Source organism: Esox lucius, chromosome 3, assembly GCF_011004845.1.
Source record: "Esox lucius isolate fEsoLuc1 chromosome 3, fEsoLuc1.pri, whole genome shotgun sequence".
In the NCBI taxonomy this organism is placed as follows: Eukaryota; Metazoa; Chordata; class Actinopteri; order Esociformes; family Esocidae; genus Esox; species Esox lucius.
This window is the reverse complement of record NC_047571.1, coordinates 26,209,999-26,237,893: the sequence shown is the minus strand read 5'-3', so window position 1 is coordinate 26,237,893 and position 27,895 is coordinate 26,209,999. Positions and strand designations below refer to the sequence as shown.

The 27,895-nt window shown below is 39.7% G+C and overlaps 1 protein-coding gene across 3 annotated transcripts; it reads left to right on the top strand.

Moving 5' to 3' along the window:
• Nucleotides 1-734: 734 nt before the first annotated feature.
• Nucleotides 735-24,779, top strand: lrrc6 (leucine rich repeat containing 6). Of its 3 annotated transcripts, none has more exons than XM_020042233.2 (12): nucleotides 735-957; nucleotides 1,253-1,420; nucleotides 1,555-1,632; nucleotides 1,852-1,955; nucleotides 2,292-2,509; nucleotides 3,535-3,708; nucleotides 10,086-10,163; nucleotides 12,673-12,738; nucleotides 13,373-13,442; nucleotides 15,395-15,490; nucleotides 18,191-18,273; nucleotides 23,084-24,779. In XM_020042233.2, the coding sequence occupies exons 1-12, from the start codon at nucleotides 948-950 to the stop codon at nucleotides 23,280-23,282; spliced, it is 1,344 nt and encodes a 447-aa protein (XP_019897792.2). In that variant the 5' UTR covers nucleotides 735-947; the 3' UTR covers nucleotides 23,283-24,779. The 3 variants fall into 3 exon arrangements, with proteins under 3 accessions (XP_019897792.2, XP_010891509.2, XP_019897784.2); XM_010893207.3 differs by having other exon boundaries at nucleotides 736-957; nucleotides 1,852-2,024; nucleotides 15,404-15,490; XM_020042225.2 differs by having other exon boundaries at nucleotides 736-957; nucleotides 1,852-2,024.
• Nucleotides 24,780-27,895: the final 3,116 nt, after the last annotated feature.

Below are 27,895 nucleotides of genomic sequence, written 5' to 3'. Positions count from 1 at the left end.
AGCTATCAACAAAAACACAGCTTCTGTTATTGTCCACGCAAAAAGAGACATCTTTACGGAATTGAAGGGTGATTCAGTGGTGTAAGGTTGTGTTTTTGTCAGAAGAATATTCCACAAGCTGTTCACAGACCTGACGCAACAAGTGCCTTGATATAGCTCAATAGCCTCAATATGTTACCAACACATGCGTTATTGCTATATAATTGCTCTGTCATACCTTTGGTATAAGGTCTGATATACCACAGCTTTCAGCCATCTTGATCGTGATTGGCTGAATGCCATGGTATATCAGACCGTACGTAACCCTTTTCTGTTCTAATTGCATTGTTAATAATTGGCTTATAATAAATATCTGCTGAATTGCATTCTATTATTTTGGACAGATTTCTTTTTATTTTGGACTTAAAGAATCACAGGGGGTAGGCTGCTACAAAAAGTAATTAACATGTTTGTTTATTAACCCCTTTACTTCACATCTGCATCCTTATCCTCACATTAATATCTTCATCAATGTTGTCAATGAATATTCTGTATTTATTTACTTAACTATTTTATAGTCGCTGCCCAGTTAGAGGAAACTGAAAGTATAAAGCTTTCTTCAGCGGTCACTAATTAGCCTCTCTTTCTTTAAATCATGAAACATACAGAGAACCTTTGTTGGAGGGAGGGATATGATTTGGTGGGGATAAGATTGGCTCTCACGTGATCTAACATTTTGGCAGTAAATTAACTCTGTACACTTTACATTTAGGGATTTGGCTTTATTTAATGGTTATAATTAAATTTCTAGACGCAACAAATAAAACTAATCGTGGGAGCCACATTCTCCCAACTGAAGAGAGCAAAACGGTTCACTGAAACACCCATCATATTCATTTCTGCCTCGAAAACCCGAATTGTTGGTGCGGGTTGGTTCCTATAGCAACGCCTGCCAAACAGAAGAGAAGATGGTTCTGAGTAAGTACACATAACTAGCAGTACGCTACAAGTGATATAACCCAAAAGTACAGAGGCAATTCATCTAACAAGAATACATAAAAAAAAAAGTATTATTTTCTTTAACTAGCTAGCTAGCTAACTTTTTGTGATACAGGCAACTACTGTAAACGAACTATTTACAGACTAGTTCAGAAAAAGCCCAGCAAACGTTAGCATTAGCGATGATCACATGCGTGTTGTCTTTGTTGTTGTTATTTTGGCCTGTGTAGGTACTTAAGTATAACATTTACTGCACTATATCCGTACTGTACAGTTACAGAAGATTTGGTCCGACGTCGATCAGAACATAACAACTGCGAAATATTTTCCTTGGAGGAGGTTTCTTTGCATCAACAAGATGTCGAGAAAATAGAACACATTGATAGATGGTGCAAGGACCTGAAAATTCTGTATCTTCAAAACAACCTCATTCCCAGAATAGGTGATTAAAGTGTATTTCCATCTCATAATTCCGAACCAATTCAGTTGACATGTTTTAATTTCATCTAACTCGCATGTGTGCTTGTCCAATCTTTCATTGACCACAAGTATAATTTCAATATTTTGACTCCATAGAAAATGTACATAGATTGAAGAAGTTGGAGTATCTAAACCTAGCTTTAAACAACATTGAACTCATTGAAAACCTGGAGGGTAAGTATTTTACCTTATAAGTAACAACTCTGTCTTATTTGTTTGTGTTAATGTAGGCTAAGGAAATTACCAAATGTATTTCTTATGTGATAACATTTCTGCTTATCCATAGTTTTCGTACATCACTAGTGCTTTGACTCAACCTTGTGGACTTGGCGAGTCAAATAGACCAAATAGGTCCTCAGATACTCTTCTTACCTCTTCAACTGTTTACAACAGGATGCGAGAGTCTCCAGAAGCTGGACTTGACAGTGAACTTTATAGGCTGCTTGAGTAGTGTGGAGTCCCTGAAGCACAACCTCCATCTCCAGGAGCTTTTCCTGGTGGGGAACCCCTGCACCGAGTTTGAGGGATACAGACAGTATGTGGTGGCTACCTTGCCCCAACTGAAGGTATCAGGATGGTCTCTCAAGAAAAAATCTGGATAATTGCCTGATGGTTTCTCTGAGAGTGAAATACAGTTGTCAGGTGCACTCTTTAGTACCAACAGTTCGAAGACTGCACCACTGAGCAATTTAGCAGATGCTCTTATTCGAATCAACTCATAGCGATATGTGCATCCATTTTTGTCAAGTTTAAACACTAAAATCGCACGCCCTGGTTAGCCCGTAGATGGCGTGGAGTAGCAGGGGAACTAATAGCTGTGTGTGTCATTTCAGTATCTGGATGGAAAAGAGATTGGAAGGTCAGAGAGAATCCGGTCCGGACAGGGCCTGAAGGAGGTGAGGCGACTTATTCACCAGCAGGAGCAAGAGTACCTGAGGAAGAGAGCGAGTGAGAGACAGAAGAGCCAGGAAGAGGGAGTCGAAGAGGTTCAGCAAGAGCCGAAGAAACCAGGCTTTGATGGACGCTGGTACACTGACATCAACAAAACCATGTATGTTTTTTCAAGCTTTCCACCTTAATCAGACATGTAAACTCATCACTTTTCCTGGAAATATTTTTTTTTACGATTCTTAAGTGCTGTGCTGGTGGACTAGATTAGCTATGCCAACCATTAGAGTACTCATCTGCTTTTTCCTGTCCCCTAAATCAGAATGTAAATGTATTTAGAGGAGCTGTTGTGCGCAGTAACTGATTTGTTGTCCGTTTCCGATTTGCGTAAAACCCCAGTGATTTGTCAATGCCCATCATGAAACGAGAACCTCATATTTAGTTGTTTTCCTCTGACCATTTTGTTTGATTAAAACTTTTACCTAATAGAATTATTCACTGTCCAAATAAATGCTTTTAAGTCTGAATGTGGTGTATGATTCGAACATTTCAAACAGAAACAAAACAGATATAGTTTGGGAGCAGTCCCTTTCACTTGATATTGGATCTCCATTGATGTGCATTAACCCTTGAGTCTTTAGTCTGCATGGTTTTAAGGAGCATGGTGTCTTTTTGACATAGCCATTTGATGTTGTTTTGTTTAGGATTTTATGCATATTATTCACTGTCTTTTTAGGCTATATCAATATTGAAAGTAATATCGAATATTGACAACATTTGGCATGTTTATTCCTAATGCAATTAACCTAACCCTCATATCGGAGTGAAAGCTGTTTTCCTATTAAAACCATGCAATTAGGTTCAAATTAACATATTAGCCAAGATTGGATTGGTCTATATTTTATGTCATTGCTGCAGGCTGTTTGACAAATTATATTAGACTAACATTTGAATTAGTGTAGATTTCAATGCATTGCATTAAATAACGTAAACACACAACTGAAAGCCACCACATCATTTATTAATGAAACATGTCGATTGACCCGGAAACACTACTGCATGGCCTGAGATTGGTTTTGGTTTGTTAAAATCGTCTCTGTCCTGTATTTCAGTTCACCATCAGTCAACCTGTGTTTCAGCATTCTTTTTTTTTTTTTTTACTCACAAGTTTTGATTATTGATCTGTAGGCCTGTGCCTGAGGACAACACGGAGAATCAAGTGAGAGAAGAGAAAGAGAGGAAAAGCTGCCCGACTTCAGACCATCAGGAGAGGGAGTTTTGGGAGAAGCTGTGTGCCTTTACTCCCGAGTCACGCCTGGAGACTCACCGTCACCTTGAGCGGAGTAAAAAGGCCGAAAGGAGGTAGGTAGTCACCTATCCAGACCCCAAATATGAGTGTACACGTGTACTGTACGTATGCCAACTGTCATTTGGTCTTCCTGTTTCTTTGTGTTAATCTGCTAGAATCGTAGTTTTCATTTCCATATCGGGGCTGACTGATAAAGACCCTGGGCTTCAGTTGATTAAAGAAATGTTGATGAAAATGCTAAATTATGCTCCTTCATATGATTAGTTCTGGCCAAGGCCTTTTCTGCAAGCACTCATTTTCCAGTCGTAGCTTGGTGTTTATCAGTCCCTCTGTTTAAACCCCCCTCTCTGACAGGCCAATGATTTTCCATCATGAAACATGTCACAGATGTATTAATCAATGTACAGTAATAACTATGATTGCAAAATGATTATTCAAAGTAGCCACCCTTTGCCTTGATGACAGCTTTGCACAATATTGCCCTTCCCTCAACCCACTTTATGAGGTAGTCGCCTGGAATGCAATTTCTGAGCCTGGTGACTAATTCATTTACATTTTGCAGCAGAGGTAACTGTGTCTATGTCTATCTGTCCTGTGGCGGTCCTCATAAGTCATTTTCATCATATCGCTTGATTGGTTTTGAACATGCGCTTCAAGACAATTAAAAGTTCTTGAAATTTTCCAGGTTGACTGTTCTTGTCTTACTACAGTATTCCATAATGAAAGAAAGTAAAATTAACAAATACCCATGAATGAGTATTCATGTCCAAACTTTTGACTGGTACTGTAAGTGCAGTTTACAGTTTTAGCCACTGCATGTCACTGTAAGTTCAAATATACAGTGGGGAGAACAAGTATTTGGTACACTGCCAATTTTGCAGGTTTTCCTACTTACAAAGCATGTCGAGGTCTGTAATCTTTATCATAGGTACACTTCAACTGTGAGAGACGGAATCTAAAACATAAATCCAGAAAATCACAATGTAGGATTTTTAAATAATTAATTTGCATTTTATTGCATGACATAAGTATTTGATCACCTACCAACCAGTAAGAATTCCGGCTCTCACAGACCTGTTAGTTTTTCTTTAAGAAGCACTCCTGTTCTCCACTCCCTGTATTAACAGTTTGAACTCGTTACCTGTATAAAAGACACTTGTCCACACACTCAATCAAACCGACTCCAACCTCTCCACAATGGCCAAGACCAGAGAGCTGTGTAAGGACATCAGGGATGTCTGGGATGGGCTACAGGACAATAGGCAAGCAGCTTGGTGAGAAGGCAAAAACTGTTGGCGCAATTATTAGAAAATGGAAGAAGTTCAAGATAACGGTTGTTCTCCTTCGGTCTCGGGCTCCATGCAAGATCTCACCTCGTGGGGCATCAATGATCATGAGGAAGTTGAGGGATCAGCCCAGGACTACACGTCAGGACCTGGTCAATGACCTGAAGAGAGCTGGGACCACAGTCTCAAAGAAAACCATTAGTAACACACTACGCCATCATGGATTAAAATCCTGCAGCGTACGCAAGGTCCCCCTGCTCAAGCCAGCGCATGTCCAGGCTCATCTGAAGTTTGCCAATGACCATCTGGATGATCCAGAGGAGGAATGGAAGAAGGTCATGTGGTCTGATGAGACAAAAATAGAGCTTTTTGGTCTAAACTCCACTCGCTGTGTTTGGAGGAAGAAGGATGAGTACAACCCCAAGAACACCATCCCAACCGTGAAGCATGGAGGTGGAAACATCATTCTTTTGGGATGCTTTTCTGTAAAGGGGACAGGACGACTGCACCGTATTGAGGGGAGGATGGATGGGGCCATGTATCGCGAGATCTTGGCCAACAACCTCCTTCCCTCAGTATGTGCGTTGAAGATGGGTCGTGGCTGGGTCTTCCAGCATGACAACGACCCGAAACACACAGTCAGGGCAACTAAGGAGTGGCTCCGTAAGAAGCATCTCAAGGTCCTGGAGTGGCCTAGCCAGTCTCCAGACCTGAACCCAATAGAAAATCTTTGGAGGGAGCTGAAAGTCTGTATTGCCCAGCAACAGCCCCGAAACCTGTAGGATCTGGAGATCTGTATGGAGGAGTGGGCCAAAATCCCTGCTGCAGTGTGTGCAAACCTGGTCAAGAACTACAGGAAATGTATGATCTCAGTAATTGCAAACAAAGGTTTCTGTACCAAATATTAAGTTCTGCTTTTCTGATGTATCAAATAATTATGTCATGCAATAAAAAGATTTTCTGGATTTTTAGATCCTGTCACTCACAGTTGAAGAGTACCTATGATAAAAATGACAGACTTCTACATGCTTTGTAAGTTGGAAAACCTGCAAAATTGGCAGTGTATCAAATACTTGTTCTCCCCACTGTATACTAATATGACTGCTTGAAGGGTAAGGAGCATGCGTTTTTACTCATGTAAGTAAAGAGGCTTAGCTTTGCAATCTTGTTACCTCAGAATGCAGTTAAGAGAACATTGGAAAGCAATGAAAGCATTCTCTTAACTGCAGTAAAAACAATCAAAAAATGATATTTGTCATTATTTATTGAAAAATGCCCATTGTGTGGTTAACCACAGTTTAACCACAGTTTCATTAACCCAATGTATTACACATCTGCAAAGCATTCCATGAATTTATTAACAAGATTGACATGTGTTGCTATTCTGTTATGCAGTGCCTATTATGCATAGCTATTATATGATTTATATTGCTTAGGTTTTTACGAGTGTGCTTATAAGTAAGTAACACTGATGCACATGCCATCTCAGCAACTGGGAGACAACTCTTTATATCAGTATCAATGTCCTTATTGAAATTCTCACTCTGTGGACAATGGAACTTATTGTGAGGACAAAGACACAAGCATCTAGTCATTATATCCAGGGTGTACATTATTTCTTAATCAATCAGGTAATATAAGGCTTCCTTAGCAATTGATTGTGAAAAATACTTTCTTTACCCAGTTGTCAAGTTGATGTATTGGCTTCAGCTTTATCCACCCTATTTTAAGTTTAATCTAAAGTTTAAATTGGGTGTTTGTAAGGTATTCCAATAATGTTCTAAACATTTTGCTTGTACAGCGTCTATTGAATGGCCATATACCCATTCCCTTGCACAGTCTTCACAATTTACTAGACTTCAGATTCATAAAAAATTAGATTTTCAAATGTTTGTTATTTTTTTTATAGACAGTATCAAAGAGTTGAGTACCAAAAAGTGATTAGGGCGGTAATGGATGCTATAGTTGCTTCCACCAAGGATTAACTCTGGGCTGTGAAGACATACGCAATCCATGGACAGTTAATACACCAACAAAATGTAGGCCTAAGGTAATACAATTGGCTATGTAACTGTAACCTGTGCTGACATGTAGAAAAAAACACCAGAAATGTGCTGCCTTTTCTTAATTACAGTCATGTGAAAAAGTAAGTATACCCCTTTGAAAGTTTTAATTATTATATATTTTTTTAATGTATTTGGACACATGGCAATTTGAGCTAAATTCCAACCACATTCATTGATCAAGGTAATTCAATTTAACGAATCACACGAAAAGTAATTAACAACCATGTATGCAATTATAATAAATAATAAAGTACTGGTGCAAACGATGGATTGTCCATAATGATTCGAAACTTGGTCTGGTTTCTAAATAATATGTGTGTGGAAACACATCATAACAAGATCAAAAGACTTATCCAAAGCCCTCAGAAGAAGAAATATTCATTCTTATGAGTCTGGGAAGGGTAGCAATACCATTTCCAAGCAATTCTAAGTACATCATTACACTGTCTACAGATCTACAAATGCAGAAAATTCCAGACCACTGGCTATCAACAGGTCATCCCACCAAATTCACTACAAGATCTGAACAAAAGATACTCATAGAAGTCTCTATGAACCCATGGGTAACATCAAGGGATCTGCATGACTCTGGCCACAATCAATGTCGAAGTGCTTAGGTCAGCTTTCAGATAGAGACTGCAGAAACTTGGCCTAAAGGCCATTGTTAAAAAAGACAAAGCCAAACTGAACATGGGTGTTGAAACAGGACATTGATCCAAAACACACAAGCAAAGCTACTGTACAAAAGAATGTCTCAAAAAGAAGAAATAGAGGTTCATGGAATGGTCAAAGTCCAGATGTCAATTGAAACGCTATCAAAATATTATCTCAATCATAGATTAGGCAAAAATTCCTCCCAGTTGATCTAAGCTGATAGACTGTTACAAGAAACGGCTACATGAAGTAAAAAAATACCAGCTATTGAAGCTATTGTGTGTGCTTATTGTTTCCGCATTATGGAATTTCTGTTGATCTTAGATGAATAAATTATTGCAAAGTATTATCTTTCAGTGTTGGATTAGGTTACCTAGTGTTCAAGTGAAGATTACATATCCATTCCTATCATGTTCTTAAGTAAGCAGGATGCCAGGCACAGAGTTAAAGGGCAACAAAAGGGTTTAATAATGAAACTGAAACGGTAAGAACAACAAAACGTCAGGAACAAGGCAGGCAGGCAGGAACACAGAGACCAACAGACAAGACACACAATAACTCAACAAAGGGCTGACAGAACTGGCCAGACTAAATTGGGAGATAACCAGACACAGGCGAAAACAATAACTACAGAAGGACAAGCTACATTCACGAACGAAGGACAAAAACCAAACAGAACAGGCTACATTCAGGGACAACAGCAAAAACAAAACGGAACAAAACAAAACCTCCAAATACCTAAAAAAAAAAAAGAATATAAATTAATATAAATAATATTTTATAGACAGGCCCTGTCTCCATCTCACCTGTGGTGGTATTTATATAGGACATGACTTAACTTGCACTGAAACTGTAGATATAAACGTAGTAGTGTAGTGTTTGGCGTGTGGGTGGTTGAACACGGAATCGCTTATTAAGAAGCTGTCTGAACTCATTGTGTTCAAGTCAGGAGCCCACAACCTGCCAGTAGAGCTGTCAACGCTGATGTCCTGCTGACTAGCAAAGTCAGGTCAAGGTATAACATATGAGCCAAGGGCTCTGTCAGGCTCACCTGTCCTAGGATAGCTTGGTGTTTTTAATGATTACTTATGTCCCTGATGTTGGTAAATGGGTGAAAGCAGTGCAGCAATTGTAGCGTTCTGTTTGTTTAACACTTTTTCATTAATTTCTTTGATATACCTGTGTAAATGGTTTTTTGAAAGGAAGCTGGATTGTTCTTTTGAATTTAGTGTGACACGTGATTGTGAATGGTCACACCATTACCACAAGCCACTCAGAGGCAACAAACAATATCCGTACTTGCACGAAAACCAATATGGTTATTGTTTGGTGGACCTTTTTATGTATTGACATCAGTCACTTTAGTCCGTTAAACATACAAATACAACTGTTTATGTCAACCTGATTTGTGATCAGTCAATGTGCTGCCCTGGTAATCCCACAAAAAGAATGGTGGAACATTCCAATGTGAGGCTTAGCCTCTTAACGTAAGGGCACTTTTTAAAGACATGCGAGTGGTGTGGTAAAACGTGCCAGCTGTACACACACTCACTCCCTTGCATTTCTTCCGATATCTCCTCTTTCCTCCCACTTCTCACACATCCCTAAATTCACCCTTTCCGAGTTGTCAACTCGAGAACCAAGAGGGCAAATGATTGAAGGGACGTCCCAGGCTGACGGAGCTGTCAGCTGTGTGTGTATCGCGGTTTCCCCTGCACTGGTATACTGCAGTAATGACCCCAACGGCCAGCTCCCAGTGGGGTGCTGAAGAAGGCTAGCTCTCCTTGACCATCAATTCCCATAATCCACTGATGCTCTGGCCTAATGGGCCGTGTGTGTGTTTGCGCGCGCATGTGTGTATGTGTTCTGTCAGAGCCTTTCTGTGAGTGTGTCGATATGTGTGTGCGAGAGAGAGATTTTGACCCTGTGTATACTGCCTTCAGGCAATGCCAACGGTTCTTATTTGCACAGATCTGTCATCAAATAACATAGCAGTTAATTTATTCAAACAATATCGTTAGTTAAATCTGGACCAGAATTGTATGACATTGTATAGTCATGGTTGTGAATGATTGTTGCTGTTTTAAAACTCCCATCACTTAACACAACACATAACGACAATCACATATTTCCCTGATGTCTAAATGATGTTCTGGTTTTAATCTGACTGCCAAAGATCGGTTTTCAACCTGGCCAAATGTTTACAGTTGCGGTGTTAATTTGTGTTTTTTGGTAATAGTGTTCACCAGTAATGCCTTTTGAAACATCTTTCACCACAACTCCCTTCATATATTTCCCGTTTCTAGTTCTCGGATATTGAGTTTCACCTTCACCTTGACATCCCCATAACTCAGGTGTAATTTGCAGTCTGTCAGCCAGGAGAGCTCCCTTCCAGCCGGATTCATGCTTTGCTTCTCCCTGCAGGGAGACCGAGAAGATGCCCAAGGCCCAGAGGACTCTGATCACGCCCCAGGGAAGGGTGATGAATGTCAACGAACCCAAGTATGTATGCAGGGATTGGGAGGGAGTTGCTTCAAAAATACAACCCGTATTATAAACATTATATACAACTTTGTAGAATACAGCAAATATACTGAAAACCACCATCTATTCTGCAAACATACTGCCCTAGAGAAGCATGGTTGATTCTGAGATGAGACATACCCATTTTGCGATTAATTTGGGTTGCATGGTCAAAAGTACATATTTTATATTGTGTATTTCTGCCGAGCAATGATGGGCTTACAGATGTGCCAAACGCATTATGGAAAGGCTCATAAAAAAACATATCTTCAAAATATATCAGGCTCATCAAAACAATATGCCTTTTACTGTACAGGGCTGTTGTCAGAAGCCACTTGTTTTAATATCTTTCTCTGTTGCTTAAACAAAGTTTGAAGTCACTGAAGTTACCAGTTTGAAGTAACCAAATTCCCCCGGCTCTTATAAAGTTTAAAAAAATCAGTGCTAGACAGGTTATCGAATGTAGTTTGAAGTGTTTTGGAGTTTTCCACTTGCCATGCAGCTTTTGTGAAGTGGGACGATCCATTTTCCATTTAAGAATTTGGGCAATGCTAAAAATAATATAACAATTACAAATAAAATAAAAAATGTATTGATGATATTGGCTTCAAATAAAAAACATTATTTTAAAAATAAAATAATAATTACAGGCTGTCACAGAGCTGAATAATGGGTTCTTTTGAAAAATTACTCTGTGCCTTCAAGAACAACTCAGGGTAACTGTACCCAAATATGAATGTGAGCCGAACTATCCCTTTAAGCATAACTGGGGTGTGTTTAGGAGGATGTGACTGAATCTCCCAATCTTGTTGGGAGTTTCTATGATAAGGAAGGTGGTAAATATTTGGACATCACTACATTTGGAGAAAAAAAGTTTCAAATAAATCTGTTACTAAAACTGCCATGCTGTGATCTGCTAATGGAAAAAACAGTATGGACCAGATATTCTGACCTGGCTGGGCTAGAAGCAAGCCTTTTCTGCTGCAGTAATGGTGTCACCATGACATTAACAGATGTTTTTCTCTGGGGCACTCAGAAACAAAGGTACAATAAATCATTACATCAGTTATGCAAAGTGGTTCCAAAATAGAGCTCCTGGTCCCACAGCAGAATATTTAGTAGAATATGTACAGTAGTCTTCCTCACACACACACGCTGCCACACACACACACAGCCACACAGTCCAGTATTACTAACCTTGTGGAGATGCAAAAAAATAATTCTGTATCCCCTAACTTTAACCGTAACCCTAATTTTATCAACCCAGAAAATCAAGTGTTTCCTTGTGGGGACGTCCCCACATGGTCAACTTTTCATGTAAAACATGCCCACACGCACACACACACACACACACACACACACAGATACTAGCTCCCAGAGAACCACAGGATCCGTCTTAGTTAAGTCTTTCATGCCATAGTTGGCCACAAGAAAAATAGTGCCGAAGGCCAGTTGTCCCTTGTTCACATTGATGTCATTCTGCTAACACAAACTGTGAAATATTATACAGTGTATGTGATACATAATACATTTTATATTTTAGTTATTTAGCAGACAATCTTATCCAAAGTGACTTACAGAAGTTACTAAGTGCATACATTTTCATTCCGGTCCCCTGTGGGAATCAAACCCACAGCCATGTGTCATGATCTACCAACTGAGCTGCACTGGAAATGAACCTACTTTCCTTTTCTGGTGATACATTATGTATCCTTCTCTGCTATGTTCTATTGCTACAGCACTTTATGCCTTACTCATGTTGAAAAACGGCTGTGAAAATGTTTTGGTTTTAAACAAACAGAAACATGTTGATCAAATACAAAGGAAGCTACTGTATTAAAGGAAACACTGACTACCAAAAAAAGGAGGGATTTAAAACTGGGTTCTGTATTTTGACGCTCATGGAGTTGTCCAGTGAAAGTTGTCAATTTGTTTTACTGTAAAAGACACCCACATGAGTACTTCTTAAATTTGGCCCAGAAACAGAAAAAAATATACATTCCACACCAATTGCATATATTGTAGGGACTAAAAATTTAAAGTGGAGCAAAGCAAATTGAAAATTTACAGAACATACAGTTTGTGAGAGGAAATTATGGTGTGATACGTTTAAAAAATATATTCTGCAACCTTCCATCAACTCATTGTAATGACCAGGTGAACAAGATCGGTGAGCTCTTGCACCAATCAGTTCCAGACTTTGGTATTATGAGTTGCTTCAGCTGCAGGTGTTCCTGTTGCTGTGATTTGGTCAGTGGGGATAGCCTGTCTCCATAGTGAGAATTTAGGAGGCTGACAGTAAAGTCTGTGCACAGCTGCATCCTTCTTTTGTTAAGCCAGGGAAATGACAGGGTATGAAGTGTGTATAACTGGAATACCTTGGAATGTCCAGCGTGGTTTTTCTGCACAAGCGCCAGGTTATTGGACTCACAAGATTTACACTGTTAGTAGACATCACTGATCTATCTAATGACAGTATCATCCGTAGGTTGGATTTCCGTCTCACGGAAGATGAAAACAACAACGCCATTGTCTTGGATCTGGAAGTCTATAGGTTGGTCATTTCAAAAAACATGAATACTCCTCCCATGCAATGGAGTACTTACTCCACACCAGGAGAGTTTTACTGAGATGTAAGAGTTTTGACAAGATTAGGGTCGGTTTTTATAACAGACCTACAACATCTAGGTTCAGAAAACTGAACATGTATAGTAGCTGTCAACAGTTCACTCCCATGGACTTTTTGTTGTGTTACAACATTAAATCAAAATGGATTTTAAAGCACGAAAAAAAATTCACTTATGACAAAGTGAAAAATTACATCTGCAAATTGATCTAAGCACCAACAAAAATTCACCAGACAAGTCTGTGTACTTAGTAGTTATTACAGTTTATAAATAGCTTATATAGATGGCAATTTTGAATTCGTAAACAAACTAGCCAGTGAGTTTATGCACCTTCTAAGTCAAGGTCATGGTCAAGGCACTGAGTGAGAATGTGTCGAGCCTCGCCAAGCTCTGTCGTCAAGGTACCGTTCTGCCTCAGATGTGAGCACAAGTGTGTCTACATATCATTTTCATTTGATTTAAATAATTATGTTGTCCCATAAACTCTGGTCGGTGTCAACAGCCTGCTTTCACCCATCTTCAACAACAATCTACCTTCCTTACCATCTGTTTTATATTCAGACATATGGACACTTCCCTGATGGATGTGGATGTTCAACCAACTTACGCCAGAGTGACAGTCAAAGGAAAGGTACTCCATCATGTGGATATCCTATGTTACAATGTTTCGACTGTAATCAGTCAGCTATATATCATAAATGTTTTATTGTGAATGCTTTTTGGAGCATGGAGATGTTGTGCAAGGTTAAGGCCCATTCACATGATTTGCGCAAGAGCGACTGTGCAGGGCAATCCATGGAGGTCGTATAACCCAGCAGGCATTGTGATTTGCGCGGTTGAAGTGAAAGGATAGATAGGAATGGAGATGGAGAAACGCTTTCAAGGGAACGGTGAAGAGGTGGAGTAGGGGATAACACATTAGACTCAAGGGGCAATCTGTATTGTGGCTGAAAAAAGGTTGATGAACTGTTGGCCCATTTCTCTTAAATTGATACGCTTCGGTAAGAAGTTCATTTCACAGTTAAGGATTTAGATTTGTAGTTCAGTTGACTTCAATACTTTATAAAAATATAATTTCTCTCTCATCAGTATGTCTGTCAAGCCTACCCCTATTTATTTTGTTAGGTTGCTGTCAGAGAAGTATCACACAAGCTTTTGTTTTTCAGTTGCTTTTTTTGGGCAGTCTGTTTTGCATTGCGCATCATCATGTCATATGTTGACAAACAGTGCCATTATAACGCATGCTCTTTTAGAGACGGCTTGCAGAAATATGCAGGGTAAGAATTCACTCCTTTCATCAGAGAGTGTTGATGAGTCCCCACAATTCAAACAGCTAGTCATCCTACGCGCTGCTGCTGGAAATCCTTGGCATGTCCCAATTAAACTGCAGGCAGCCATCCCAGTGCTGGGATTACACTCTGAGATATGGCAGCCTGGCAGTTTTTCTCGAAGGTGGTATATTTGTGAAGTGTAGTTCTTCCTCTCACTGAGGACACAATTGGTAAAAACCCTTCTAAGGACTGAAATTTGGTACCTTTATCAAAGTCTGCAATTCCCCAGAAATCCTCTTGCAGAGCTGCTGGACTAAAGGTGCACCGTGGCCACCCATTGTGAGTTCCTGTTGATTATGTTTGTAGAAAGATTGGTGGGTGTTGGCAAATGTAAAAAATATTGTGGTAACTGTCATTAAAACCGCTAGAGTGTATTTGAGTGGCAGTTACATTTGCAACAACACAGCATTCTCTTTTCAGTATAAATGACTTGCTGTGGGATGAAAGAAATGGAATTGTCCCCCTTTTTTAAGTAATGGTTAGCTATGGCATATCAGAATGAGGTAATTCTCTTCGTATGAATGTTAGGTTTAAAGACATCTTTCATTTTATGTCCAGTCATGGTCTTATATTCCTCCGCCCATACAGAGAGGTGTAGTCAGGTAATCTCCCAAACTAGGCCAGAGTGACCTTTAAGACTGATTAAAAAGATGATAGGTGAGCAATGCTTTCTGTGAATGTTAAGTATTTTGGACTAATAAACAAATGTAAAAAATTAAAATCTTCAGCAAATATCTGAGGAAAAAGAGAATATTAACATGTGTTGAAACATTTGCCTGACTGGGTTCCTGCACTATAGCTGGTCATCTCAGTCTTTTCCTGAATATCAGGGCTGCGCTTCAAGCGATTAGCGTTTTTCAACATGTCATGTCATAGGTAGTTCTCATTGGATCTGGGTGATTTATCGGACAGTACTTCACCTCATTTCACCTTCAAAATCCATTATTTATATGAACTAATTAAGGAAGCAGAGAATGTGAACTAAGAGTTTATACAGTATATCCAGTCAACTTTAGTTTGATGACCTGTTACTAGGGTTCTAAGTTAAAGGAGTGCTTTGCTTTTGGACTAATCTTATATGTGTTCTGATGCAGTCTTTTGGTGGAATCTGGAGTGATTTAACTGTATCGCTGTGTGATATCTATAAACAGATTCACTAACGATGACAGCAATTTAACACACTGTAAAATATTCTGTAAAGGAAAGGGACATTTAACTTGGTAATGAAACATGTGAATAATTTACTACACAGATTTTTCAGGTGGTGCTACCTGCAGAAGTGAGGCCTGACAGTTCGACTGCAAAAAGGTCCCAGATCACAGGCCACTTGGTCCTCACAATGCCAAAGGTATGTAGTCAACCATCCTGAGCTTCACAATACCAAAGGTATGTAGTCAACCATCCTGAGCTTCACAATGCCAAAGGTATGTAGTCAACCATCCTGAGCTTCACAATGCCAAAGGTATGTAGTCAACCATCCTGAGCTTCACAATACCAAAGGTATGTAGTCAACCATCCTGAGCTTCACAATGCCAAAGGTATGTAGTCAACCATCCTGAGCTTCACAATACCAAAGGTATGTAATCAACCATCCTGAGCTTCACAATGCCAAAGGTATGTAGTCAACCATCCTGAGCTTCACAATGCCAAAGGTATGTAGTCAACCATCCTGAGCTTCACAATGCCAAAGGTATGTAATCAACCATCCTGAGCTTCATAATACCAAAGGTATGTAGTCAACCATCCTGGGCTTTACAATGCCAAAGGTATGTAATCAACCATCCTGAGCTTCACAATGCCAAGGTTATGTAATCAACCATCCTGAGCTTCACAATGCCAGATGCCTTTCAGGCCTTGAGTTTTCTCAGCTGTTAAACACTATGAATTGGATCTGAAATGCTTGAAAGTGCTACAAGATAGAAAATGAAACACAGAAATAGCTTACAGTGGCTAAAAGCATTCACCCCCCTCGGATTATACCGCATTTTATTGTGTGACGACATTAAATGAAAATGGTTACCTATGCAGTAGTCTGGTGGTAAACAGCGTTGGGCCAGCAAACTAAAGGTTCCTGGGTCAAATTACAGAGCCGACAAGGTGAAAAACCAGGTTGTTCTGTCTCTGGGCAAGACACATGCCACCTCGATTGCTCCCAATTTGTTGCTGTGAATAAGAATGTGTTCTTAGCATACCTAACAAAAAATCATTAAATAATAGTGAAAGAAACATTTTCAAACGAGCCTCTGTTAACATGTATAGTGAATACGCTGTTTGTGCAGTCTGCCTGGCGTGTGGACACACAAGCTCAGAACATAAATTACTCAATGTCGTTCGACGGGCATAAGCGTCCTGATTACGGCACAATCAATAATGCATGAAAGATTAAGCAAGTGCCTCTCAAGTGATACCCCCCCACCCCACGCTTTTGCCAAAATTCACACTTGAATATATGCGTTGTGCAGTGCTGTTGACCAAAGTGCTGTTCAAGCTTAGTGGCTAAATGTAAGAATGGTGTCCATTGGGGTGAAGCCTTATATGATCCTGTCTACTGAGCGCTACTTCTCATCCACTCTGCTCCGGTGGGATAACTGTTTGTGCTGTGACCCATCACTGCTTTGTATCCACTGCATCTGTCTTCATTATTCAACTGGTAATGATGTTACTGCTGTTATTTTTGAGACACAGCTGGTGGATGCCAAACGCTGGGTCTGGATAGTCGGATTTACTTTAAAGTCATCTACTTTATGGTTACGCAAAAAACCTGCTCATGGATACACAAAATCTGTTAAAACTCTTTCTTAAATATGCACTGGGACGTGTTTGTATAGTTTCAGCCAGTAGTTCTAGAAGTGGTGCTTATGAGTTACAACTGCTCCCAGTTTTGTGTCCTACGGCACCCATTTAGTGCTGTTATTATTCTTCTGCAATTCGCAAAATAGCTTAAAAATCAAATTAATAAAATATCAGTTGTTTGGTGAGGAAGAGTGAGGAACTTTATTTAACTGAGTGTTTACAGCAAAATACAGCAAGATGTTAACCATTTCTCCCTGTTTATATATATAACACACTCTTTCCCAGTCGAGTCAACCAAACTAGTAAAAAATCTTATGCAATCAATGGGTGACTTTAGAACTAAGATCATCTTATGTCCATTGTTATGCTATAAATTAATAATCATCTTAAAGGAGAATTACACTTTTTTACTAATTTAGATTAGATGGTTCCTCACCCTGAAATTAGTGTGTGTGCCAAGAGAAACGGTAGTCCGCTGTTTAGTTTTCTTTAAACTAAACATGGCAACACTGTATTTAGCAATTATGCTGCATACAACTGGAATAAACTACCAGATGATCTTAGACAAACATATACATTTTTCAGTCCAGGTTAAAAACACTTCTCTTTTCACATGCCTATGACTGAGCACTGAAACTTAATCACACTGTTTAGCCTTACAGCTTTTATAGCTTCCACATGGAATCTACTACAGTATTTACCAGTTATGTTTTAATTACATTTTTCTCAGTCTTTTTCTTATTGTATATGAAGCATATTGCCTTTTTGAGGTTGTTATTTTAGTATTTGTTTTTATTCTATTCTATTTTTATATTTTTCTTTTTCTCGGATAAGCAAATTGAATTGATTCTATAAACAATATGAACTGTGCTAAATAAATAAACTTGCTTGCTAAACAGCCATAGCAAACTTTAAATAACCAATGCTAGATACAAACTGATGGAACTAATAGGGGCATGTGAGCATGTTTTTTACCTCATTACTTTCATTCATTTTCAGCTAGCAGTGGTTAAAATTTGTGCATGTTTGCAATGGCTAGTTGAAGAAAACTGAACTAAATATAAAAATGTATATTGGCCAATATATCATTTTCACAGTAAGAAACCATCTAACAGGTTGTAAAGTTGTAATAACACTATATTAATTCTATGAAGGGTTTTATACGCGATTTGGTATACGTACAGTAGCCCAAATGTATAAGTCAACCATCATTTCTGTATCTGTCGGATGTTCTCATTAAAATATTTTGTTATAGGCTCTGTGTGAAATCAAAGCGAAAAAGACCACCCCTACTGCCAAATCTTCTGAATGCAGTAACAGACCTGAAGAGAAGACAAGGTAATTTATCTGTATTTTCTTCCTTGGTTTAATAACAGAGTAACTACAGTGTAATTAATATCGTTAGATATCGACTTGACTTTTATCAGCTTTAAAAATATATATTATTTCCATAATTTTTTCCTCAATTTCATGAACTTCATGTACCAGAGGGCACACAAAAAAAGAGAATTCAAAGAAAGTCAAGGGAGCATTATGATGCCAAACAACCAACCTCTAGTTAAACAAGGACGGCCAGGTACCTAATAAGTATCTATACATTTTAACCCTACATTGTTCCAGTAAATATGGTGAATGCAAAAAGCACGAAATCTCCACCAATAAAATTGACAATATGCTAATGAATGTTATGATTTGTGGCATGTTCAGTATTTTATAATCTTTTCCATTTTGAGGGTCTGTCCCATAGAGATTTGATTACTAATATTACCATAGAGTCATATTGCATAGTATGCTCTATTGAATTCTGTGCTGTGTGCCCTTGCTATTAAAAAACAGAAATGTCAAGGGTCCTTGGGTGATCTTCCTTGATGATGACTAGTTGGGCTGCCTCGCCGCTCCTTTAGGTGTGCTGACTAAACCCCTCTTTAACAGACAAACTGCTCATTTCCATTTTAAGACTTGTTTACCAGGCTTTGCCCTTTGGCTGGCCCCATCAGGGGGTGCGTGGGTAGGAGTGCGGGCTACATTTGTAATTCCACCTGTTTAAATTAAATATTCAATAAAAATGCCAAGTGACTAAGGCACTTCCGTTTCAGTTTGATAGGTGAATAGGTGCTGCTTGATGCTGCTGAGTTATTATGCCATTTGGTCCTGATTAGATCTGACCTTTTGACCCTTCTGGGAGTTGCTTACATGTCACATTCCGAGGTTGCTGTGGCAAAGAAGGCATTCAGCGTCTGGGAAACTGAGGGCAGAGATTATGCTGCCATGGCTTTTATTCTTATCACTAGGCATGTTTATGATTCAATTTTAAGTTATAGTCTAACATCACCACCGTCAGCAATCTAAATATATATATATAAAATGTAGGCATGTTTGCAAACAGCAGTTTACAAGAACATAAAACGGTTATGTAAAGTCAGTTAGTTTCAATTTACACACAGTATAGAGGTAACTAATTGAAAAGGTAATCCTGAGATTGAGGTGCTATAAATGTATTTGGTTTCTTTTGCAGGTTAACTTTTCCCCTAAATCCTATTCTGATTACGAAAACAGTCAATACATTCACTGGTTTTCATTAAATCCCAGGATTCCCAGAATAAAGAGACAATAAGAAAGATATCTGGAACCAGGACGCCTGGAAAGTAACCCGAGAATTTATTGCAAGAATTTTGCAGCACTAATTACTACCCACGTTTTAATAAGATAAAATACATTGCTTTATTACTCACTGGCCATCATCTAACATTACAATACTTCCTCATTCTGATTAGAAGTGACAACTGGCATGGCCTTATACTGTTGACAATTCTTTAGATTTGGCCCTTTTATGTCCCGTGGTATTAATCTATTAGAGGGCCCATTTTAAACTCTCGCTAACTATGAGTGCATTGTTAGAGCACTCTCCAACTAATGGCTTCATCTGTCTCCAAAAGTACTGACGTCTGGGTGTACCGGCCCCTTATGAAGATGAGTGTTGGGGCTAAACTTAGACCCAGCTCATAGGTGTCGTTAATCTTGCCCCCATCCCATAATTTATTTAATATAGATTGGCTTGCCCTCTTTCACTGAGAATGCTGTCAGTTAAGAAACTCTAAAAGAGAGGAAAGAGCATGTGAGCACATTTTTGGTGGACCCAGAACTCAGTCTGATCCTATCTTTTTTCTGCTTATTTGATCTAGATGTAATTTTATTTGATTCATATAAGAGACTCCAAGCAAACAGGCATATAGAGAACAAAATCCAGTTCAAATCCCATCTGGTACAGATCAATGGCACATACTGAAGCTAAACAGAACTTTGTGATGCTATTACTGAGACCCATTTTAATGACAATGCAATTTTGTCGACCAGTCACAGAAGTTTACATTCAGTCCTAGTTTAAGACCATTTGTTTTTTACTTACCCTAGATGATATTGTGTTTCTCTGGCTCCGTAATGCAGAAAAATCAGGGTTCAGAGGCATTAGAAACATGGTTCAGTTTTGTTATCCACCGGCTCCATTTGCCCACCAAAACCCGTTGTGAAATGTGCGATTTCTTGAAGTGACAATGGGGCATCTCCTCAGACATTTCGCCACGGTCTCCTCCGGCATAGCACCACGCCCTCCTCCGACATAGTGCCACGCCCTCCTCCGGCTTAGCGCCACGCCCTCCTCCGGCATAGCACCACAGCCTCCTCCGGCATAGCGCCACGGCCTCCTCCGACATAGCGCCACGGCCTCCTCCGGCATAGCACCACAGCCTCCTCCGGCATAGCGCCACGGCCTCCTCCGACATAGTGCCACGCCCTCCTCCGGCATAGCGCCACGCCCTCCTCCGGCATAGCACCACAGCCTCCTCCGGCATAGCACCACAGCCTCCTCCGGCATAGCGCCACGGCCTCCTCCGACATAGTGCCACGGCCTCCTCCGACATAGCGCCACACCCTCCTCCAACATAGCGCCACCCCCTCCTCTGTCATAGTGCCACGCCCTCCTCCAGCATAGCGCCCTTGGCCTCTTCCGGCATAGCGCCACGCCCTCCGCCGGGGATAGTGCCAGGGCCTCCTCTGGCATAGCGCCCTGGCATTTATATTGCTGCACACCGAAATGACATTTGAATTGCCTCACTCTGACCAGTCTGCTTTCATTTCTCTGCCACCCCTAATGTTTCTTTGGTAAATGATGCGTTGTATGTGTATGTGGGGAGGCTTTCTTTGAAGCAGCTTAGTTCTGTTAGAGGGGGAAAGGTCAAGTACTGTCTCAGCTGGAGCCAACCAATCTAAATGTCGCTTGCCTCTGCATTTAATTAGATGTAGTCTTTTGATGTATTTTTCAAAACTAACAAACAAGAAATGCCTACAGACCGATAAGGAGAGGGTTTGAATTGGGAGAGGTTGAGGGCAGGTTAGATTTCATATCGGAACATTTCTACTGCTATTGTTGAAAGGTAGTTGCTGCATAGTAAGAGCTGATATGAGTGTTATCGAGGATGTTAAAATAGTACAATTGTAATTCTATGGTGTAAGCTTTCCTGACAAGCCGGCAGATAAACAGACTGGCATTAAAATACAAGAACCCCAGTTTTCTGTTTTAAATATTTTTTGTTAAAAACCAGAAAACAAATATCATCATAACACAAATCATCGTAAATGAAACAAGAATAGAGATGGAAAATAGAGACCTCAAAAAACAAAGAACCCCACCCCACTACCTTCCTTCCAAAAGGCTCACCAAACCCCCATAGAACCAGTGGCATATGGCAAAGCTGTGTAGCAGTTCCCTTGTGATTTTGGTTTTTACATTGGAATATCCCAGTACAGCTTTGGCAGGTGGAAAGCAGTGATCTCATCACTGAAGGTCATTTTTTCTGACAATTTCATTATTTGTTCATCACTTCTTATGGCAAAACAAGATGTGTAATATCAAGATAACAGAAAAGGGCCATGTGGCACGTTGTCGGGAGAACTTAAAATATTTAATATAATTGACCCAATTATATCACATTTCTGTTTCATGCTAATATTATGTCCAGACAGATACATGATATGTAGCATATAATTAGAACATAATAAGTAGTTTTTTGTATTCAGAAATACTTGGTCAGATTTAGCTGCATATTAAATAGATTTTGAATTGTTAAATGTCCTACATTTTTAACACATATAAATGAAGTAAATCCATCTTGGAAATCACCTTTTTTTTTGTTATATTTATTTGTTTTTACAGTGTATTAGAATGCCAAATGTTGGGGTTATGGTATATGGGGCGTTTACTGAAAACGAGATAAGTTGGTAATTGGAACCAGTGAGTCTGGTGTGTGTGTGGCAAGGACCAGTTAACCAGAGTGTAAACATCACAGTGATGAATGTTAAAGGGGGCTGGTAACAGAGCAGATTGGCAGAGTGGTAAATTACATTGAATTAATTGAGTTTTTTCTTAGTGGCTAGCATACAGACCACACCGTTGTGAAGTATTTGCAGGATGGCAATTTTTACAAGGGTTTGCTTGGCAATGTGGGTGAGAGATGCAAAAGAAGAAACTAATTCTGGGTTGAAGGAGGATGAATGGACATTAAAGGACATTGAGCAGTCCAGTCATATACCAAGGCATTTGTATGTGACATACTCTATGAGCCATTCACGGTGAGGATGTTTCCAGGACGGACATGTTGTAGTACTGTAGGACCTGATTGAAGAGCAATATATACACTTTCCATTGGTATTAAAATGTTGATTGTAGTCAAAGGAGGCATGTTCTTTAATCACACCTCAGACTATAAAAACAAAAACTAAACTCGCTGCTATCCAATCAATGCTCCTGCTAAATCTGTCTACTGTCAAATTTACTGTCTTACTGTATTGAGCGTGAATGTTTACTATTTATTTTGTTGTATGTAGTGTTTATTTGCTGATTTACTTGCGTATTTTTACAATATTTTGTGTATCTGGTTTAGTGTGTTTTTTATTCCTCTTGCAATTGAATGCCTTTGGCCAATTCATCACCAAAAATTTGAATTGATATAGGCTATTATATCTAATCACAATGTCCTCTAATCATAAAGCCCTACCAACAAAACCAATGGAGCATATTTTAAAAAGTAACTTCTTTGTAAACCTGCCCATATTAGATCAACTTGATTGATAACATGATTTGTTCCCGTTATAGGAAAGGTAACAGAGAGGAGAGGTTGGAGGTGGATCCAAGAGAACACTCAATGGTTGACTTTTGCAACATTGTCCCACGAGAGATCAGCTCTGGAGAGGGATCTCTGGAGACGTCAGGGAAACGGCTAACCACCACAACTGAGCAGACCAACTTTTCTGATAACTTTGTGGACGACCCAGACGTTCCTCCTTTGATATAAGGGAATGGAAAGCAAAAATCGGTCTGATAAATTGGAGAGAAAATATACAACTAACTCTAACCACCATAATTGAGACATTTTGGATCCAGCCTTTAATGCAGTAGCAATTACCATTTTTGAATGACTATTTTCAGTTGTATATTAGGTACGCAGTCTTTTAGGCCCTTTAGGAATGTGCCTAAAATCATTCAACATAATGTTAGAATATCTTCAAGACACTAAATGCAAGATGCATAATATCTGTTGTTGTTCAGAACATAAATGCAGTCGTAGTGTGTTATTGTGTATGAATTATAATCGTAGGGTAGTAAAACCCTGAACATAAACAGCATATCCCTTTCTTTGTTAGTAAAGTCCTTGCTCTGTTGTCCAATTATGCACATTTTTCTTTTAGATATGGATCTTGAATATTTTTCCTCTCATAACCACAGTGTTTTTTTTACTTTTCTTTTGAATAGTCACTTGATAGAATTAAGGGTCATCATGCCTCCATAGTCGGCCCTCTCCTGTACCAGCTATCTTCTAGACCAGGCAAGACTGCACTATGTTGACAAAACACTTCAACTTTTTATCATGGCTTTGATAGCAACAGGTCCCCTTCTTACCGCAGATGTATTTTGGCCAATAATTAAATCAAAAAAGCAGAAGGTCATCATCAGTCTGAAATGGTTGCATACATTTTTCATACTTTTCAATCAAAGGTGCATTTATGTACAGTCATTTAAATAAGAAAGTACACCCCTGGAATGTTTATTTCTTTGTTGATATTTGGACCTAAGGACATTTGGCAAGTATCTCTTCAACACTGTTTAAAAATCTCGTACATTGACTGGGCTTGATTTTTGCCCACTCTTTATCATACTGCTTCAACTTTGCCATGTTCAGGGGGGCTGTCTTGCATGCCCAGCCCACTTGAAGTCCTCCGCAGCATTATATAGGATTAATCTGGGCTTTGACTTGGCTATTCTGTAACACTCTGTAATTTCAGCCTTTTTGAGCCATTCTGTTGTAGTATTGCTTGCTTGTTTTGGATCATTATCCTGTTGCAAGATCCATGTTTCCGCTTTTTGACAGATGGCCTCACATTCTGTTCAGGAAAACACTGATAAAATATGGTATTCATGGTTGACTCAATGACTCAGTGTTTCATGCCCTTCGACATTGATTGTGGCTTTGTAACCCCTCCCAGGCTCATGGGTATTAATAATCTTTTCAGGGCCTAGGTCTTTTGATCTTTACATGATGCATTACCACACACCCATATGGTTAACATAAAAACAGACTAAGTGCCTAATCTTGTGAAAGGCAAGGAGAATGCAAAGAGTGTGCAAAGCTGTCATCAATGCAACGGGTGGCAACTTTGAAAAGTCTGCAACATGAAATGTATTTTGATCTGTTCAACAGTTTTTTGGTTATTACATGATTCCATATATGTTTTTTTCATAGTTTTGATGTATTCATGTCTCAAATGTCTCAAAGGTGAATGCAAAAAATAAACACCAGCAATGAGTCATATTCTGAACTTAAATATAGGGGGGTGGGGCTTATATTTTCATTTCAATACTATAATTTCTCAAACACAAAACATTTTATTGAGTAATATGATTTTTTCTGCAAAATATTGGTTTCAAAATTATTTTAACTCCTAAAGAACATTTAAAATGTAACCAAACAAAGGGACATCGGTTTTGAAATTATATTTCTTTTAGTTGGTCTTAGTCTCCAGGAACTGCATTGCTGCCTTTCATCATTTCCTGTTTCCCTGGGGTATAAATATAGGGCCGCACGCATGTAAAATCCCATTGTCATCAATTACCGTAAGTAGCACCAAAAACCTTTCTGCTGAATGGAGACAGATGGTTGTTGACCTACACACCAACAGTTAAAAACACCACTATGCACAGTCAGGGCAATAATCAAAATGTTTCAAATGTCTACAACAAGTTGCAAATTTGCCAAGAGGACATGTGCATCCGGTCTTCTTGTACAGTGAGGAAGATGGTGACGGAGGCAAAGAAGAATCCAAGGATCACAGTTTCAGAACTGCACTATCTAGTGAAATCTTGGGGTTATCATGTCTTAAAACAAGCATTAGATACCACCTCCATGTCAACAAGCTACTTTGCATGAAAGAAGCCTTTACTGAACCCAACAAACAAATTGCATTAACAGAACTTTGCCTTTTGTATTTTAACTGCAATGGAATCATGTGTTTGGTCAGATAAGACAAAAATTACACTTTTTTGCCAAGCACACCATTGGCATTTTTGGCAACCAAATTGGGCTGCGTACATGTAAACATGGATGTAGCACAAAATTCTGGGCCCTGTACATAGGCGGTCTCTGAGGGCCCCTCCCCACTTTATTCAAGATTCAAACATTTTTGAGGGCCCCTCTACACATTAGGGCCCTATATACTTAGTACCCCTTTTCCCCCCAGTCCAACGCCCCTGCATGTAAAGCACCTGGTATGCACAGTAAAATATGGTGATGCTTTGGTTCTAATTCCTACTAGTGGTCCAGGGGCTTATAAGATTGCTTATTTTTTGCATTCACTTTTGCTCAGTTTCATGAAGGTTGCCAGTACTTCTTGAGTTGACTGTATATGGAGTATAAAATGTTTTTACAGTTGGAAGGAACGCCTAAAACAAAAGCCATAGTAAAATTGAATAAATACAAAATGTGCTTAGGCAGAAAATAGAGCCCTAGGACTGGGAATCCAGAATCTATTTTCCCTGGACGGCAGACAGAGCGGGGACAAAAAATACGCTATAATTCCTTGCACTATAAATCAAAATTTTGCGACTACGCTAAGAAGAAAGCAAGTTGAGGAAAGGGAGATAAGCGGGCCTTGAGCATTTCGTGCTGTATAGCCCTCCACAAGGTATTCCTGGCCGGTGATTGGCTGGTAAAGACCCATGTCCCTGGACTTGCTGGGCTCCTCTTGTCAGATTGAGTTTTGGCTGCAGCGCCGAAGTGTGGCCGGACTAGTTGCTGCCCAAGGTCTTTGGCGAGAAGCTGGTACTGGTGCTGGCTTCGCCGGCTCCCACACACGTGGACACTGCCCTGCAGCTGGGCTGTAATACTGCCAGAGCCCCCGTGGAGCTGGCAGGGGGGGGAAAGCACACTGCTCAGTTACGTAGTGCCTGGGTGACTGCAGATGTTCTCCATTTCAATTCCGGTAAAATGTTTTTTATTGAACAGGTAAGTCAAAACAGGCAGGGATTGATACAAAATGCACTCGTATATTTCTTTTGTTATACTAATAATCGGAGGACACATACAGAACAATAAGACAATTATTTAAAAAATCTAAACATAATGACCCACCGCCCCTCACTCCTATTCCCCCATAATACTGTAGTTTCCCACAAATCCTGGACCTCACAGATCTGCCACTACCGTCTGCTTGGCTGATGGGCCAGGATACTGGGCCTCAACCAACACACAACATGCATATAACTAGTGTTATTTTGATTAATGGTTATGGAGCCAAATTGTTCACGTAAGAAAGGAAGGGTTGCCAGACTTCAAATGTAGTTATTTTATCCCTGAGGATATACTGGATTATCTCCAAAAGACATATTTGCCAGTTCTCTGAGACATGTTTGAAGCTCCATTTGATTTCCATGTGTGAAGTAGTCCAGCCACTCAGGGCATAGCTGTTGGAGATGTGGCAGCCATTCTGGACCGAGATGAGCTTGCCACTCTCTCCGTGGCTGCTTCAAAGAGACTGAAGAGTTGGTGACCCGTAGAGCAGAAGGGTGTACGGCACCTAGCGACAGTCCTAGCAAGTACCTTAGCAACCAATCAGGGAGCATATATTGTGTATCAGAGGCAGGTTTATGGTACCCCTTGACTTCCAGTGATAGAGTGTGAGGCTGAAAAAAAGTGACAAGTGTGGAATTCAGTATCATTCCTTTTTGCATAAAACCAGTGGCAAAATGAGAAGTCATCTCTGTACTTGATTCATTGTCAAGTTACAAACATCAACATAGGGCTGTGTGCGATACAAATATAATTAGACCGTTCAAATATGTATTTTAGCAAAATATTCTAAAGGCCTATATCACAAGAATAGTTCATAGATTCAATATGTCAGCACGTTCACATTTCCATTTCAGTCTTCCACTCTCCTCTGTACTGTGTGTATCTTACAATTTACACCCCCCAAGACTCTCCCTCTCTCTGCCACCCCCCTTCTCTCTGCCACCCCCCTTTTCCCTGCCACCCCCATTTTCTCTGCCACTCTCTCTGCCATGAAGATGAAGGAGTGTGTTCCTTAGCGTAGGTGTTTACTGTATGAAGCCTGCCACATTGGCCCGAATAGGAATATTAGCTAACCAGCGTACAACATCAAACGTTTTAGCTGTCAGTCAGTTGATGACACACTGGATGATGTGGCACAAAACCATTGGTTAATTCACCTAAGCAGAGGAACATGACCCACTTCTTCCTTGTTAGTTGTTTTCACATAGGCAGCCCAAGTCTGGTATTCTTTCCACTAATTAGTGTTTGACTTATCTTTTCAAATTACGTCATCTCAGAGCTGTTCTGATTAATCAATAACCATAACCATTCAATTAAAGGTATCAGAATTGGACTACCTGGCA

What these genes read in the sequence shown, in the direction of transcription:
- lrrc6 (XM_020042225.2), top strand. An exon ending in ACTCATTGAAAACCTGGAGG is followed by an intron (nt 1,633 to 1,851) that starts GTAAGTATTTTA and finishes TGTTTACAACAG; the next exon opens with GATGCGAGAGTCTCCAGAAG. An exon ending in ACTGACATCAACAAAACCAT is followed by an intron (nt 2,510 to 3,534) that starts GTATGTTTTTTC and finishes ATTGATCTGTAG; the next exon opens with GCCTGTGCCTGAGGACAACA.